The sequence below is a fragment of the Alligator sinensis genome, unplaced genomic scaffold (genome assembly GCF_000455745.1).
Source record: "Alligator sinensis unplaced genomic scaffold, ASM45574v1 scaffold451_1, whole genome shotgun sequence".
Classification (NCBI taxonomy): Eukaryota; Metazoa; Chordata; order Crocodylia; family Alligatoridae; genus Alligator; species Alligator sinensis.
In genome coordinates this window covers 1,610,789-1,624,266 of record NW_005842097.1, presented here as the reverse complement: position 1 = coordinate 1,624,266, position 13,478 = coordinate 1,610,789, and the positions used below count along the sequence as shown (strand labels likewise).

General features: G+C 42.9%; 1 protein-coding gene across 17 annotated transcripts in view; it reads right to left on the bottom strand.

Annotated features, from left to right (window-relative positions):
* LOC102376114 (protein SSUH2 homolog) overlaps window positions 1-13,478 on the bottom strand; it is a 93,817-nt gene that overhangs the window by 53,684 nt on the left and 26,655 nt on the right. For 15 of the 17 annotated variants that reach the window (XR_003094212.1, XR_003094211.1, XM_025204759.1 and 12 more), the window contains 3 exons: window positions 10,031-10,123; window positions 8,479-8,584; window positions 5,078-5,185 (listed from right to left, as the gene is read on the bottom strand). Coding sequence is in view for 15 of the 17 variants with exons in the window: in XM_025204759.1 (XP_025060544.1) it covers window positions 5,078-5,185; window positions 8,479-8,584; window positions 10,031-10,123 (307 nt within the window). In the remaining 2 variants the exon portion in view is untranslated. Of the gene's footprint in view, window positions 1-2,506; window positions 2,763-5,077; window positions 5,186-8,478; window positions 8,585-10,030; window positions 10,124-13,478 lie in introns of those variants that run through there. The other 2 variants (XM_025204771.1, XM_025204770.1) reach the window with 2 other exon arrangements.

Here is a 13,478-nt window from a genome sequence, read left to right as displayed (position 1 = left end):
TAACATGAAAATAACAGCACTTCTCTACTCCACAGGGATGTTATAAGGATAAACTCACTAAAGATTGAGAGGCAGTTAAATACTATGATAATGGACCATATAAATACCTAAGAAGATTAAAAAGGATTATTTTGTGTTTCAGGGGCTTGACTGAGAGACTCAGAGGATTTTAGTTTCATACACCAGCACTCCTAGAAACACCCATTTTGACCTTAGCAACAAATCTCTTAGGCTCTCAATTCTTCACCTGTAAATGGAGACACTTTCTCGTTCCCATCTGCTCTATCTGGCCAGCAAACACTTCAAGGCAGGATCTATATTTTGCTATAGGTATGTACAGTTCCTGAATCTCAGCTAAAGATTCCAGATACTACTAACATTTAAATAATAAAGACACAGGATCCATAGGCCTTGGAATATATGGAAGATGGGTTTGAAAACCATGGATATGGCTGCAGAAATAGTATTGTACTTCTGAGTTTCATATTTACAAGCAGACAACCCAATGGAGCTCTTGCAATTAAAATCAAAGTTGAATTTGCAAATATCAATCCACTCCATCCCCTCCACCCCCAAACCCATTTAAAATATCTACTTTAGGACAGTGGGTTCTTGATTTGCTAAACCTGCTCTGTGCAAGAGCTTGAAGTGTCATATAGGCACTGGGGTCCAAGGGTTGCAACCCACCCCCCTTTTGGGGTCCTTTGAAAGCAGCAGATGTATATACAGAACAGAGGGTTATCTAGGAGGGGAAAAAAAATCTAACAGCATTTTAACAAGTGGATGTCAAAGCCTAAGAACAATCATTCAAACCCAAATATTTCAATAAGGAGACATGCACACAAAAAAGGCTCACATTGGGTGCTTCTCCATATGCATATTAATGCAAAGCAATACATTCTATAGCTTTTTGCTCCGGGCATGCCATTTGCACGTGCACCTGGGACTGCAGTACATTGAGCTGGGTCAGAGCAGCCTTGGCTGGCAGGGGGCCCAGGGGTCAGCCTCCAAACCAGGGGCAGTTTCCCCAAGCCCAACATACTGCGGAGAGGCTGGCTGGGGTACGAGCGCTTCAGTGCAGGGCCAGCCGGCAGGCAGCCCCCTCAATGGAGCACCCTTGTGCCCCAGGTGTGCTGCTGTGGAGTAAAAAACTCTGCAGCAGGATAGTATTTGTATTTACAAGCACTACCCTGCTGTGGAGTAAAATAGTTTAATCCAGCCTAATAGGGGTGCAGGTCTAGACACACAACACTTTCTGTTCAGCTAATTAGTCTACTGTGCAGTAAACATCTCGTGTAGGTGGGCCCACTGATCATTTACATGCCCAAGTTAAATGCCTGCTCCTTGTTCCAAAGCATGCTGGAAACAAGCATTTAAGTCAAAACATTTGTCTAGAGCATTCTTACTTCAGTTGCATTCAGCCTGGCAATAGTGTTTCTAAGCACGCAGAGCCAGTGGATCTTCTATTATGAAAAGACACTGCCATCTAGTGCTGAAGCTAAGCTGAGATCTAGTTTAGTAAAACCTGCAGAGAAAAATGAAAACCTGTCTAGATTATTAAGTAATAAAACTCTGTTCTCATTAAGTAATGATCTTTGGACATCTGTCCCAATTCTAATTTTTTGCTACAACTGCACACAAAGTCAGAGGTCAAAATAAAACTCAATGAGGCAAGCCAAAGCTGCTAGACTATAGTCACTTTGAGCCAACAGAATATTTATGGGCTTGATATTTACCTCTATCATATGGCCATCTTCAGCTGGAAAGCCATCAACCAAGCAAATGAGCAATAAACAGCATTTCCAAAATATGTTGATAATTAAGTGGAAGCAAGTGGAATGTGCAAAGAATTAAACAGGAAAAGCGCTGGCAGGACGCGCCCTAGACCCAAATAAAAAAAGCCTTGTCTTGGAGAGCTGGCACAGGAATAGTTTTTCAGCACCTGTTTTTACATGTAGCTAAAGGATACGTTTCGATGGTGTATCTCAGCTGAATGAACACACTGCTTTTGACAGTGAGAAGTGGAGATTATAGCTTGGAATTAATTTGGAAGACATGAGTTTGCCAAAGAGCTAGTTTTGAGAGACCACGCGGAAAAATCAAATTGCTGTCCTTTGGGCTTATTTTGGTCTTCCGCTTTACTACCCACCCCACCTCAGGTGATATTTTTCTCATTTCTGGTACAAGCCAGCTATATGTAAGCATTTGAAAGAACATGCCTCATGAAAGCAATAGATGTTACCTGGCCCTAGCAAGAATTAACTGAATAGAATCATAGGCCAATCCAGGCAAGTCTGCAGTGCCACGTACTGCATGTTCAGCTGTTCTCCATACTGCAAGGGAGCAGCATTTCGCGGGGGGGAGTTGACCCCTGTATATCCAGGGGTCAAAAAACCTGCACAAAAAAAAAAAAAAAAAAGCAGAGCGGCGCACACAGGGGCAGCATGCACCACTCAAAACTGGACCCTTGCTGGCTGGAGCCAGGCTCCAGCTGCCCAGCCAGGCTCCAAGCAGCAGGATCACCACTGCTTCAGCCTTGGGAGGCCCCCAGGACTCCAGGTAAGGCTGTTGGGACAAGCCCAGTGCTGGCCCCAGCCTCCCTTTCCACACCCAAGGTAACCTGCCATGCACTAGAGAGCGCATGCCGCACACGTTCCCCAGGAACAACTAGTGGTGGCACAAGGTGTAGTTGTCCCTGGGGAACCAAACATCCATACTCACGTAGATGCAGCCAGACTGTTTGTTGAAAATCAGCTGCTAAACTATTAAATAAAGGGGAGTAACACATCTGTTTGCAGTGATGTTCTTTGGAAAGTGGAAAAGGAACAGAAGTAACTGAAATGTCAGTGGCTTCCCTTGTCTGTTTTAAATCGAGGCTTGAAAAATAATTCTCTTAGGATTTCATTCTGATTTTAAAACTGTCCTATTGTACAGCAGCTGAACAATATTTATTGCCCCTAAATAACTAGCTTAACACCTGACACTTTACTGTGTTTAATCAAGAGCAGGTACTGAATTTATGTACCTGTGATGCCTTAGGCCTTCTAAGGAGCTGAGCCTTTGCAGTTAAACAGAAATCCAGTCAACTTTTTACACAGATGAATTGAGTTAGGGATGTCAGTAGACAGTGGAGAGCTGCAAGGAGCCTTTCCTCATTCTCTGCTCAAGGCCTAAAGACAATTGTGAAGTCCCTTTGTTCTGGGGAAGTGTAAATGTCTCACAAGTTGCAGCAAGGGAAGTTTAGGTTAGATATTAGGAGAAACGCTCTCACTAGGAGGGTATTTGTGCACCTCATATATTCATAGATGTTAGGGTCAGAAGGGACCTCAATAGATCATCGAGTCCGACCCCCTGCATAGGCAGGAAAGAGGGCTGGGTCTAGATGACCCCAGCTAGATGCCTATCTAACCTCCTCTTGAAGACCCCCAGGGTAGGGGAGAGCACCACCTCCCTTGGGAACCTAGTCCAGATTTTAGCCACTCTAACTGTAAAGAAGTTTTTCCTAATGCCCAGTCTAAATCTGCTCTCTGCTAGCTTGTGGCCATTATTTCTTGTAACCCCCAGGGGCGCCTTGGTGAGTAGAGCCTCACCAATTCCCTTCTGTGCCCCCATGATGAACTTATAGGCAGCCACACGGTCGCCTCTCAGTCTTCTCTTGCAGAGGCTGAAGAGGTCCAGGTGCCCTAGTCTCTCCTCATAGGGCTTGGCCTGCAAGCCCTTAACCAGATGAGTGGCCCTTCTCTGGACCCTCTCCAGGTTATCCACATCCCTCTTGAAGTGCAGCACCCAGAATTGCATGCAGTACTCCAACTGCGGTCTGACCAGTGCTCGATAGAGGGGAAGTATCACCTCCTTGGTTCTGTTTGTCATGCATCTGCTGATGCACGATAAAGTGCAGTTAGTTTCTCAGATGACTTCATCACATTGACGAGTCACGTTCATCTTGGAGTCCACTAGGACTCCGAGATCCCTTTCCGCTTCCGTGCTGATGAGCAGGTCATTTCCTAGGCAATAGGTGTGCTGGACATTTTTCCTCCCTAGGTAGTAAAGTACTGAAACTGGCTACACAGAGTGGTGGTGGAATCTCCATCCTTAGAGGCTTTTAAGACCCAGCTAGACAAAGCCTTGGCTGGGATGATATAATTGGATGGTCCTGAGTTGAGCAGGGAGTTAGACTAGATGACCTCCTGAGGTCCTTTCCAACCGTAATTTTCTATGATTCTATGAAAATGGCTCTCCTTCTATGTGTGGCTCTCCTTATCCTCTTACTGGCCTCTTAAGGTGGCTGACCATGAAGAGTGAGTTATAGACATGGGATGGTGTGTGCATTCCCTCTACTTGCAAAGGAATTAGCGAGAGAGGATAGTGCCTAAAGGCCAGTATTTTCTAGGTCTCTGTAGCTGATTCAGTGGATAAGCCTATTCTTCTCATTTGCCCCCCCCGCCCCCCCCAAGACATAACAAGCAACTTTTGCATTCAGTGCAGCAGCTTTTTCTGTTTGATTAAAGAGCCATTAACTATCAGATTTTTTTCTCTTGGGTCAGTACTTGTAGAACACGATCAATTCACCGCTTCACTCTCTTCTGGATAAACTAATAGCTGGAACTTCTAACAATATGCATTTTCCAGACGTTGAATCATTCTTGTGTCCTTTTTCTGAACCCTTTCTCATTTTACAATCCTTTTTCTGAGGTGTGAGCACCAGAACTGGACACAGTATTCCAATCATGGTTCTCTTCAAGCCATTTTAAACAGGTAACACTCCCTCCTTTCTTAATATTCTCCTTATCTGCATCTCCAAGAATAACACTTCATCCTCTTTGCTGAGAATGTCAGTAGATATTTGTGTAACTAACTATTTACTTGTATACCTATATTCTTTTTAGTGTTTTCCATCCCAGGATACAGTCCTCTATCCTTAAAGTGTAGCCTACAATGTGGGATCATGCCAAGCAACTGATTCACTGACTCCCATTGTCCTTCAGCAGGTATTCCATCAAGCCTCAGCTACTGCATGCTTGCTTTCTATGAATTACAATTAAATATCAACAGATTCATCCTATGGCGTCCTTCTTACCTGCTGCAGAATACGTGATGATGCAGTGAATGCTGCATTATGTTCTGCAATAGCTCTCTGTGACGCTAGAGATATCTCAGGCTTGGGGAAGTCAATAATGGGATACACCTGCAATTTTAAAAAAGTGCGTTAGAAATCCAAAGTGCTTGCAACAAATTACTTTGTATATGATGGTAAAACGATATGCTAGCTACAACATAATGAAAAGGTCTTGAATATGTTTAGATCATAGATTCATAGATGTTAGGGCCGGAAGGGACCTCAGCAGATCATCAAGTCCGACGGCCTGACCCTGGCAGGAAAGAGCACTAGGGTCAGACGACCCCACCCAGGTGCTTGTCTAGTCTCCTCTTAAAGACCCCAAAGGTAGGAGAGAGCACCACCTCCCTTGGAAGCCCATTCCAGATTCTGGCAGCCCTTACTGTGAAAAAGTTCTTCCTGATGTCTAACCTGAATTTGCTCTCTGTCAGTTTGTGGCTGTTATTTCTAGTTACTCCAAGGGGTGCCCTGGTAAACAGAGTATCCCCTATGCCTTGCTGCCCCCCCGCCCCAACTCCCTCTCTGATGAATTTGTAGACAGCCACAAGGACAACCTCTCAGCCTTCTCTTGCTGAGATGGAAGAATTTCAGGTCCCTCAATCTTTCCTCCAGTCCCCTAACCATATGAGTGGCCATCCTCTGGACCCTCTCAAGGTTATCCACATCCATCTTGAAGTATGGCGCCCAAAACTGGATGCAGTGCTCCAGCTGCGGCCTCACCAGTGCCACACAGAGGGGAAGTATCACCTCCCTAGACCTGTTTGTGATGCACCTGCTAATGCATGATGAAGTGTGGTTAGCCTTACTGATGAAATCACGCACCTTGATTTATACCAATTTTATCATAACATTACAGGTATTAAAGTGCAATTATGTCAGGAAAAGAGACCATATCCAGACGTCATCCTCCTATTTAGAGGCTGACATACAGACTCACAGTGACTGACATTAATCAGTGCTCCCCATGTGACAGCCCTAGATTCAACCGTGTTATGCTGGGCGAATTCCACTACTGAGTCCACTTTGTTTCAAAAGAATATAACCTTGTTGACTTCAAAGACTTGTTTGGAAAGCCTTTTCTTTTCTACTCTGTGTGGGAAAATTTATGGAAAATGTGTTGGTTCTTTGGGTGTGGAAGGATGATCACTGACGTGGTCAGTGTGCCAACTGTAAATCTTTAGGAGGGTTTTTGTAGTAAGATTTGATTCTTAGTACAAGCCTTGTATTTTTTTTAATATTCCTGGGTCTCCATTGAACAATACACTTCTGGGAGTATAAAATGGCCCCTCTTCTGGCTTCTATATCCCTAAACAAAAGATGCAGCTAAATCCCAGTTGCAGAATCTCAACTTCAATCTTGACATAAGAGGGTTAGTTAGATGTTAAGCTCTTTGCAATAGGGAAGGAGCTTTGCTCTGCTGTTTGTTTGTACAGTCCCTAGCACAATGGCTTTGTGGCTGTACTGCAAAAAGCAAGCAATATTAAAGACCGCACAGGTAGTGTATAAACAATTAATGGTGTGTGGTGCTGGCTGTTACCTTTAAAAAAGAATTAAGATCAAAATTTAACATTAATATGGAACTGATTGTGCAGGAAACACAACAGGACATTTCAGGCCTTTTTGAAATATGTTTTAAAATACAACACAAAAGAGTCCTCCTGTAAACCATGTGGCCAGTGGCACAGGAACTGAACAGGAAATGGCAAGCACCTGCCTAGCAGTTTGCTAGGGGGCATCTATCACTGTAGATCCCCCAAGATAACCAACACTAGCAAAAAAACTTTAAGTTGCCCAGGGCTCAAATGGTTTTCCATTCAAAGAAAAGGATTTTGCTTGTTTATCTGAAGTGCAAAAAATCCTTGTTTCCCTTTTGTAGATAAACATATTGCTACTCAACTCTGATCATGAACAGGATGAAAGCGTGCCCATACAATTATGTAACCTAGTTCAGAGGTATTCTTATATAGCTCTCAATTCTCATGGTGCCCACATGATGTGCCCAGTGCCAAACATACACCAAAGGTAGCTCATTTCTTGTCTTAAATTTTTTTTTAAATAGAAAAAGAAGAAAGGAAAAGGGTTACCCCAAATGTGTTGTAAAATAATGGTTGGCCATGTTAGAAAGCCTTTTTTTGTATTGTTATATAATGACAATGATATCCTGCTGCTTTCCAGTATGTCCAACAGTAGCCAGACGAGTTCTTGCAGATGAAATGGGCTTTCGGAAAGAACATGAATCCATCTGTGGTTTTATTAGTATTTAGTAATTCTATTGTGATAATGCCTTGGGGCACTAGTCATGAATTAGGACCTCTTGTTGTGCTGCACTGTACAAAGTCAGAGTAAAAAGACGGTTACAGTGACCTTGGTCACTGTAGACTTGGACATTTTGTGTGTGAGGAGCTGAGGGAGGAAGGGACTTGGCAATAACTGTGGTAGAAGTGGATAAACAGTGCAGAGATGCTGAAAGTTGCAAGGAGACCAATGAAAAAAGTAACAAGGATGGATGTGTGCATATGCTTTTGTGGAATACCCGTCAGGAAAGTAAAAGCAGTCAAGCAAAAGGGAGCTGGTTAAATACTTTGAAGAGAGGATAATAATCAGTGGAGAGAAAAAAAATATCTCCCTAGTTTTGATATGGGCTAGTCCAATGAATTCAGCCATCTGTGACCTGATATGACTGAACATTTACTTTGTCATTGTGTTGGCTAATTGCATTTTTTGTCAGCCAGAAACACGGGCCAAATTTTCCCACCGGGAAGGAAACATGTACTGCCACACAAACGTGTACTTCATCACATATAGCCTATGTCCTGCATTGGTTCAATTATTTTGTGTAATGCATTTTCAAGCTGGCAGACTCGTGATCAGAAACCAGTGTTGTGTTACTCTGTACGTAACCTGGTTAGCTTCCCTTCTCCCAGATATTTTAGGAAATGCAGGTAGAACATGTCTTGGCTGGTTTCTTCAAGGTGTGGAAGTTCTTATGTTCATTTTGCCTATTAGCAAAAAGTTGTGAAAACAGCAAGAGCTCTATGTCCCGTAACATGAACCCATGGCATAATAGCTATATTGCTGCCATGTAGCAATGGCCACATACAGGCATTATGCTTCTACTGCTCCCTCTCCCACATACTCTTCTCAGAAATGTCCACCAGTAGAAATGAATATATGTTTGTGGCCAATGGCCATATGCACATAGAGCAGCAGTTAGACTGCTATAGTAAGTTCTACCTGCCCTTCTATCCATTTCATAAGGAAAAAATCTTCAGCAAATCTTTAGCAAAGAGGGACAAAGTCTGGAAATGACTGTAAGGTGAGGAAAATCCCAAATTTCTTCCTGCTCTAAGATTAACACTCACCAGAACATTTTCATCTTTAAATACATTCTCTCCATTGACCTTACTCAGCAGCTCTCCTGGAAAGTCCAGTTGATGCTCCGAAACAAATTCAAACACATTGTTCTTCCTATGGGGGGGAGAGGGAAAGCATCAAAGGTTATTTTTAGGACACTGAACCTTTTAAAAACATATGAAGAAGGCTCTAATTTGTCCTAGTTTCAGAGGGCAATATTAATTCTTCATAACCTTTGTGCTCTCTGGCAACACCATCTTTTTTTTCTTTAACAACCTTGTATGTTTTTATCACACAGATGACTGTTGCATAAATGGTCCTGAAATTAGGGAACTTCATGGTCATCAGAAACCCTTACAGCCTTCAAAATAATGTATACACCTATTAACTCTTTACTGCAGGTGAAGCCATATATCTTCTTTCAGAAGCTGTAACTTCTATAGTAATGAATTACATTATTCTGTACTTTGCAGGATACAGGCATAGTTATTAAATGAGAATGACCTCAAAAGGTAGCCATACCGTTCTAGGAGAGATACTGTATATATTTAGAGACATACAGTGGGATAACATGCCCTACTATGTCACTAAATTGCCTGAGGGATTAAGTGTGTGGAGGATTTAGTAATGAGATACAGAGTTTTTCATCTCAGGATCACTGCTCTGATCCAGAAGGGTAGCATGATCCAAATTTGTTTCCATCTGTTGGCTATGTTGTATCCTGTGCCAAATGAATATGTGGCACTGCTTCATTCCCTTAGTGGGCTTGGGTGCATATCATAAAACCATAAGCAGCATCTCTCCTGGTCTAGCACTGGGATGGCTGGTGGGTATTTTTGAGTTAAACATGGTTATAAGGATGAACTGGTTTGTTGAGTTTTTTGGAAAAAAAGTTTGAGAAACAGTGGCATTGGTGCCATCAGTCAGAAGTTGGGGAGCTATTTAGGATGTATGGTTTTTAACTAACCCTCACTATCTGAGATGCTTTGAGACCCATCTGTTCGTTCTGGCACCAGAGCTCCCAAATTGGAAGAATTAATCCTAGAGCAACAACATAGGGAAACCGGCGTTCCCATGTAGTTTAAAACCTGGCAAATGGAGTTTAGTCACTAGACTCAGATGTCAAATCTGGCACTGAAGCAATCAAATTAAAAGTGCTAATGTTATCCATTCTGCTCTGACTCTCAACCTAACATTAGCTCAGGCAAGCTAATTCATTGCAGTCTCTGCACAATATAGATATTCTAACCACTAGATGGTTTTGATTACAGGCAAGGTAGGATAATCTTTTGAGTCAAGTGCTGGACAGGGATTCCAAGCCCTGCATTCAATTCTGGCTGCAATCAAGCTCCCAATAAACTAAATGGGAAAATTCTCACTGACTTCAGTGGTTTTCAGTATTTTTATTCTCTATCCAAAACATAGGAATACATTTGTCCTTTATTTGTCATTACTTGTCCTTCTTCAACAGCAGGGCCCTAATATTGCGTGGACTCAAGGCATTACTGTCAAGCAAACTATAAATTCAAAAACCTATTAAGTTTTACCCATTCCACTTACCAAGTTATTATCAGCTGTTTGAAATGCAAGAGCTTTTTCTCTCCTTGGCATGTCATACAGGTTTTATTGCCACGCCCAGAACAAGTGCTGCACCTTTTGAAGGAAAGCATAAAGAATTGAAATGGTTAAATTCCTTTTTTTGAGAACTGCTATTGCCAGTTCATTGATAGCCTTAAGTGAAGCAGTAATCCCAGGCATTCTTTTTTTTTTTTTTTTTTTGCTGACAAACTTTTTTACTGGCACACATTTTTTACCGTCAGTAAAAAAAATATCTCAAGTTGGCAGCCCTGTGCAATTGCAGCAATGGATTTATACCCTGAGGTCCTACTCACTCCACACCCCCAACTTTCCTCCATACCATGCTGCTCTACCCAGCAACCCCTAAACCTTACCCCACTAACCCCACTTCCCTAATCCCAGCACAGACCACTGAAAAAACCTGTCTGCCACCCAGCGGTATTATAGGATGGGAAGCAGCAGCACATAACTAGAGGGGGAGGGGCCTACAGGGATCTACAGTCCACTGATAAAAAGCTTCCTGCAGGGTGCTGCACTGTCTCTTGGTGGCAACACTCTGCTCTGTCTGCACTTCAATTGAGCTCTGGCTGCCCAGCTTCTCTCCAAGAGGGAGCTTCACAAAACAGCCAAAGCTTGATTGTTTTTATGGAGGACTTAAATTTCTCTATGGTCTTTACAGACAGGCAGTTTTAGCCTGAATTTTTACCAACTGTCCATAAATTTAGACAGCTGGCAACCCTGTGAAGTAGACTGTTGCCTACAAAAACTGACATCTCTCTGAACCAGTTAGCTTCTATGGTTCCATTCTTCTCTGCCTTCTGCCTCAAGTAGTTACAGTTAAGCATCTAAGGGCCGGCAGCCCTAGCTCTTAACACATTTTAGAGCTGCTGTTTCAGTGCATTTCTTTTCTAATGCATTTCTGCAAGCCATTAAAGGGGTTAACAAAACTCTGCGTGTTGAGTATGCTGCCTCATTCATTCTGCCTCCCTGACTCAAGGGATGCACCATATTTGTTGGATAAACTGTATTACTAATGCCAGAACAAAGACTATTTGTAAATGCAGAATTAGTCAAAGAATTTATTTGTGCATCTAATTAAGGATAATAACAATTTCCCTCTACAACTATAGCAGGCTGAGTGTCACTTTCAAGACACTGTTATCTCTGCCTCTAACAGATGCAGGAGGCATATGCTTATGCATGGCACAGTTTGATTGCATCAACACAACCAGATTAGTAGCAGTTAACAACTGATTCATTAAAGCTCTTCAAGCCATCATTAGCCCCAATGGATCCATGCTTTAAAAGTATTGCCCTGATAATGCACAATAACATCTCTGCTGTTTTAAACTTAATGGATCCACATAAACATTATAGTTTTAGAACACAAGCTTTTTTTGGGTCACTTAAAGATCATTTTAAACATACTAAGTTTTACCTTTGAAAAGAATAAAACAAAGCAAAACATAATGGATCAGTAATTCTCCAGGCTGCACTTGCTTTAAAAGCTGAACAAATGGTCTATAGACAGATAAGACCTGAAGCAAAACCCAAATTTGGTTAAAAAGTTTGCACCAACTACAAGGGACTTTGGATCAGACCCAGAAGGTTCCCCCACCTATTATGGATGCTAGCCACCACTCTCTTCCTTTTTTTTTTTTTAAATAGAGGGCTTAAAACATGTTGATAGGGTCACCTAATCTCATACCTATATTATAAATTGTAAAATATTTGTCATCTGTCTTAAAGCTTCAGGTCTTGGAGTTGTGAGAATCTTTGTTTTCATTGGTAAATTAACTTTCCATGGTTACAGAGAAAATCCAGGAAATGTAATGGCATTTTAACCACACAAAAAAGTCCCGCCCCCCCTTCAAAAAAAGAGTATTATTTTTAATAAATCCCATTCATTTTCAAATCCATATAATGAGTTTTGAACGCCTGGCTGGTGCAAACTATCTGGACCCTTGAGGTTTGCAATACAGTGGAAGTATAGTACATCTGATATGTGAGCATTTTTATTATTGCTATTCCCTGAACTGTACGTGGGTTCCCAGGCAGTTAAAAAAATCATCTCCCAGCTAATCCTGACTCTGCTACATGTTCTTTACCTGTGGTGGGAGAGGGAAAATAAAACTGGATTTGATTTTTCTTTTAAGTGATCTTCATGTCAGTAAAGCAGAATACTGTAAGCCTTGGAAAATAAAGTCCTTTAGGCCCTTGTCCTACATCAGCTGTACCCACAAAAGACAGCTATAGGCTTCAGTAGGAATATTCATGTGGGTCTAGGCCTTAGATTTCATAGACATTTGGGCTGGAAGGGACCCCGGAGGATGATCGAGTCCAGCCCCCTGCCCCAGGGGCAGGAAGTCAGCAGGGATCATAGAATCCCAGCAAGGTAAGCATCTAAATGTGTCTTGAAGGTCAAAGTGGGTGCTTGACCCGCCTCCGGCGGCAGTCTATTCCAAACCTTTCATTTATCGGTGTTGAATACCATCAGGTTCTCGTCCGCCCATTTCATGAGTCTGTCCAGATCCGCCTGGATCACCCTCCTGTCCTCAGGTGTGAATGCTTGACCCCAGAGCTTGGTGTCGTTGGCAAACTTGGCCAGTCCGCTTCTGCAACCAATGTCCACATCATTGATGAAGATGTTAAATAGTAGAGACCCTAGGACAGAGCCTTGAGGGACCCCATGGGTCACAGCGCACCAAGACGATTGGCTCCCATCGACCACCACCCTCTGGGTCCTACCACGGAGCCAATTCCCCAGTCAGCAAATCATGGTGCGATCGAGGCTGCAGTTAGCCAGTTTAGCCAAGAGGTGATTGTGGGATACCAGATTGAAGGCTTTTTTAAAGTCAAGCTATACAACGTCGATCTCTTCTCCCTTGTCCAGGTGATAGGTCACCTGGTCATAAAAGGAAATGAGATTGATAAGCAAGACCTACCCACAACACACCCATGCTGGCTATCCCTCAGGATATTACCTTCAGCTAGTCTGTTAAGGATGGTTTGATAATCTTTTCCAAGACCTTCCCCAGGATAGAGGACAGGCTGATGGGCCTATAGTTTGCTGGATCTACTTTCCTCCCTTTCTTGAAGATAGGCACAACATTGGCCCTCTTCCAATCATCGGGCACTTCACCAGAGCGCCAAGAGCTCTCAAAGATCCATGCCAGGGGCTGAGCTATGATGCTCATCAGCTCCCTGAGTACTCCTGGGTGTAACCCATCAGGGCCAGCTGACTTGAAGGTATCCAGCCTGTCAAGGTGTTCCTTCATGAGGTCAGCTTCGATGGAGGGCAAAGAATCTCCCTCACCTGGGCCTCCCTGATCCATAGTGGGCAAGGCCGTCCCATGGGACTGATGAAAAGCCCATTTAGCAGGTTTGCTTTTTCCTGGGCGTCGGTTGTCAGTTGTCCCATCTGGTTCAG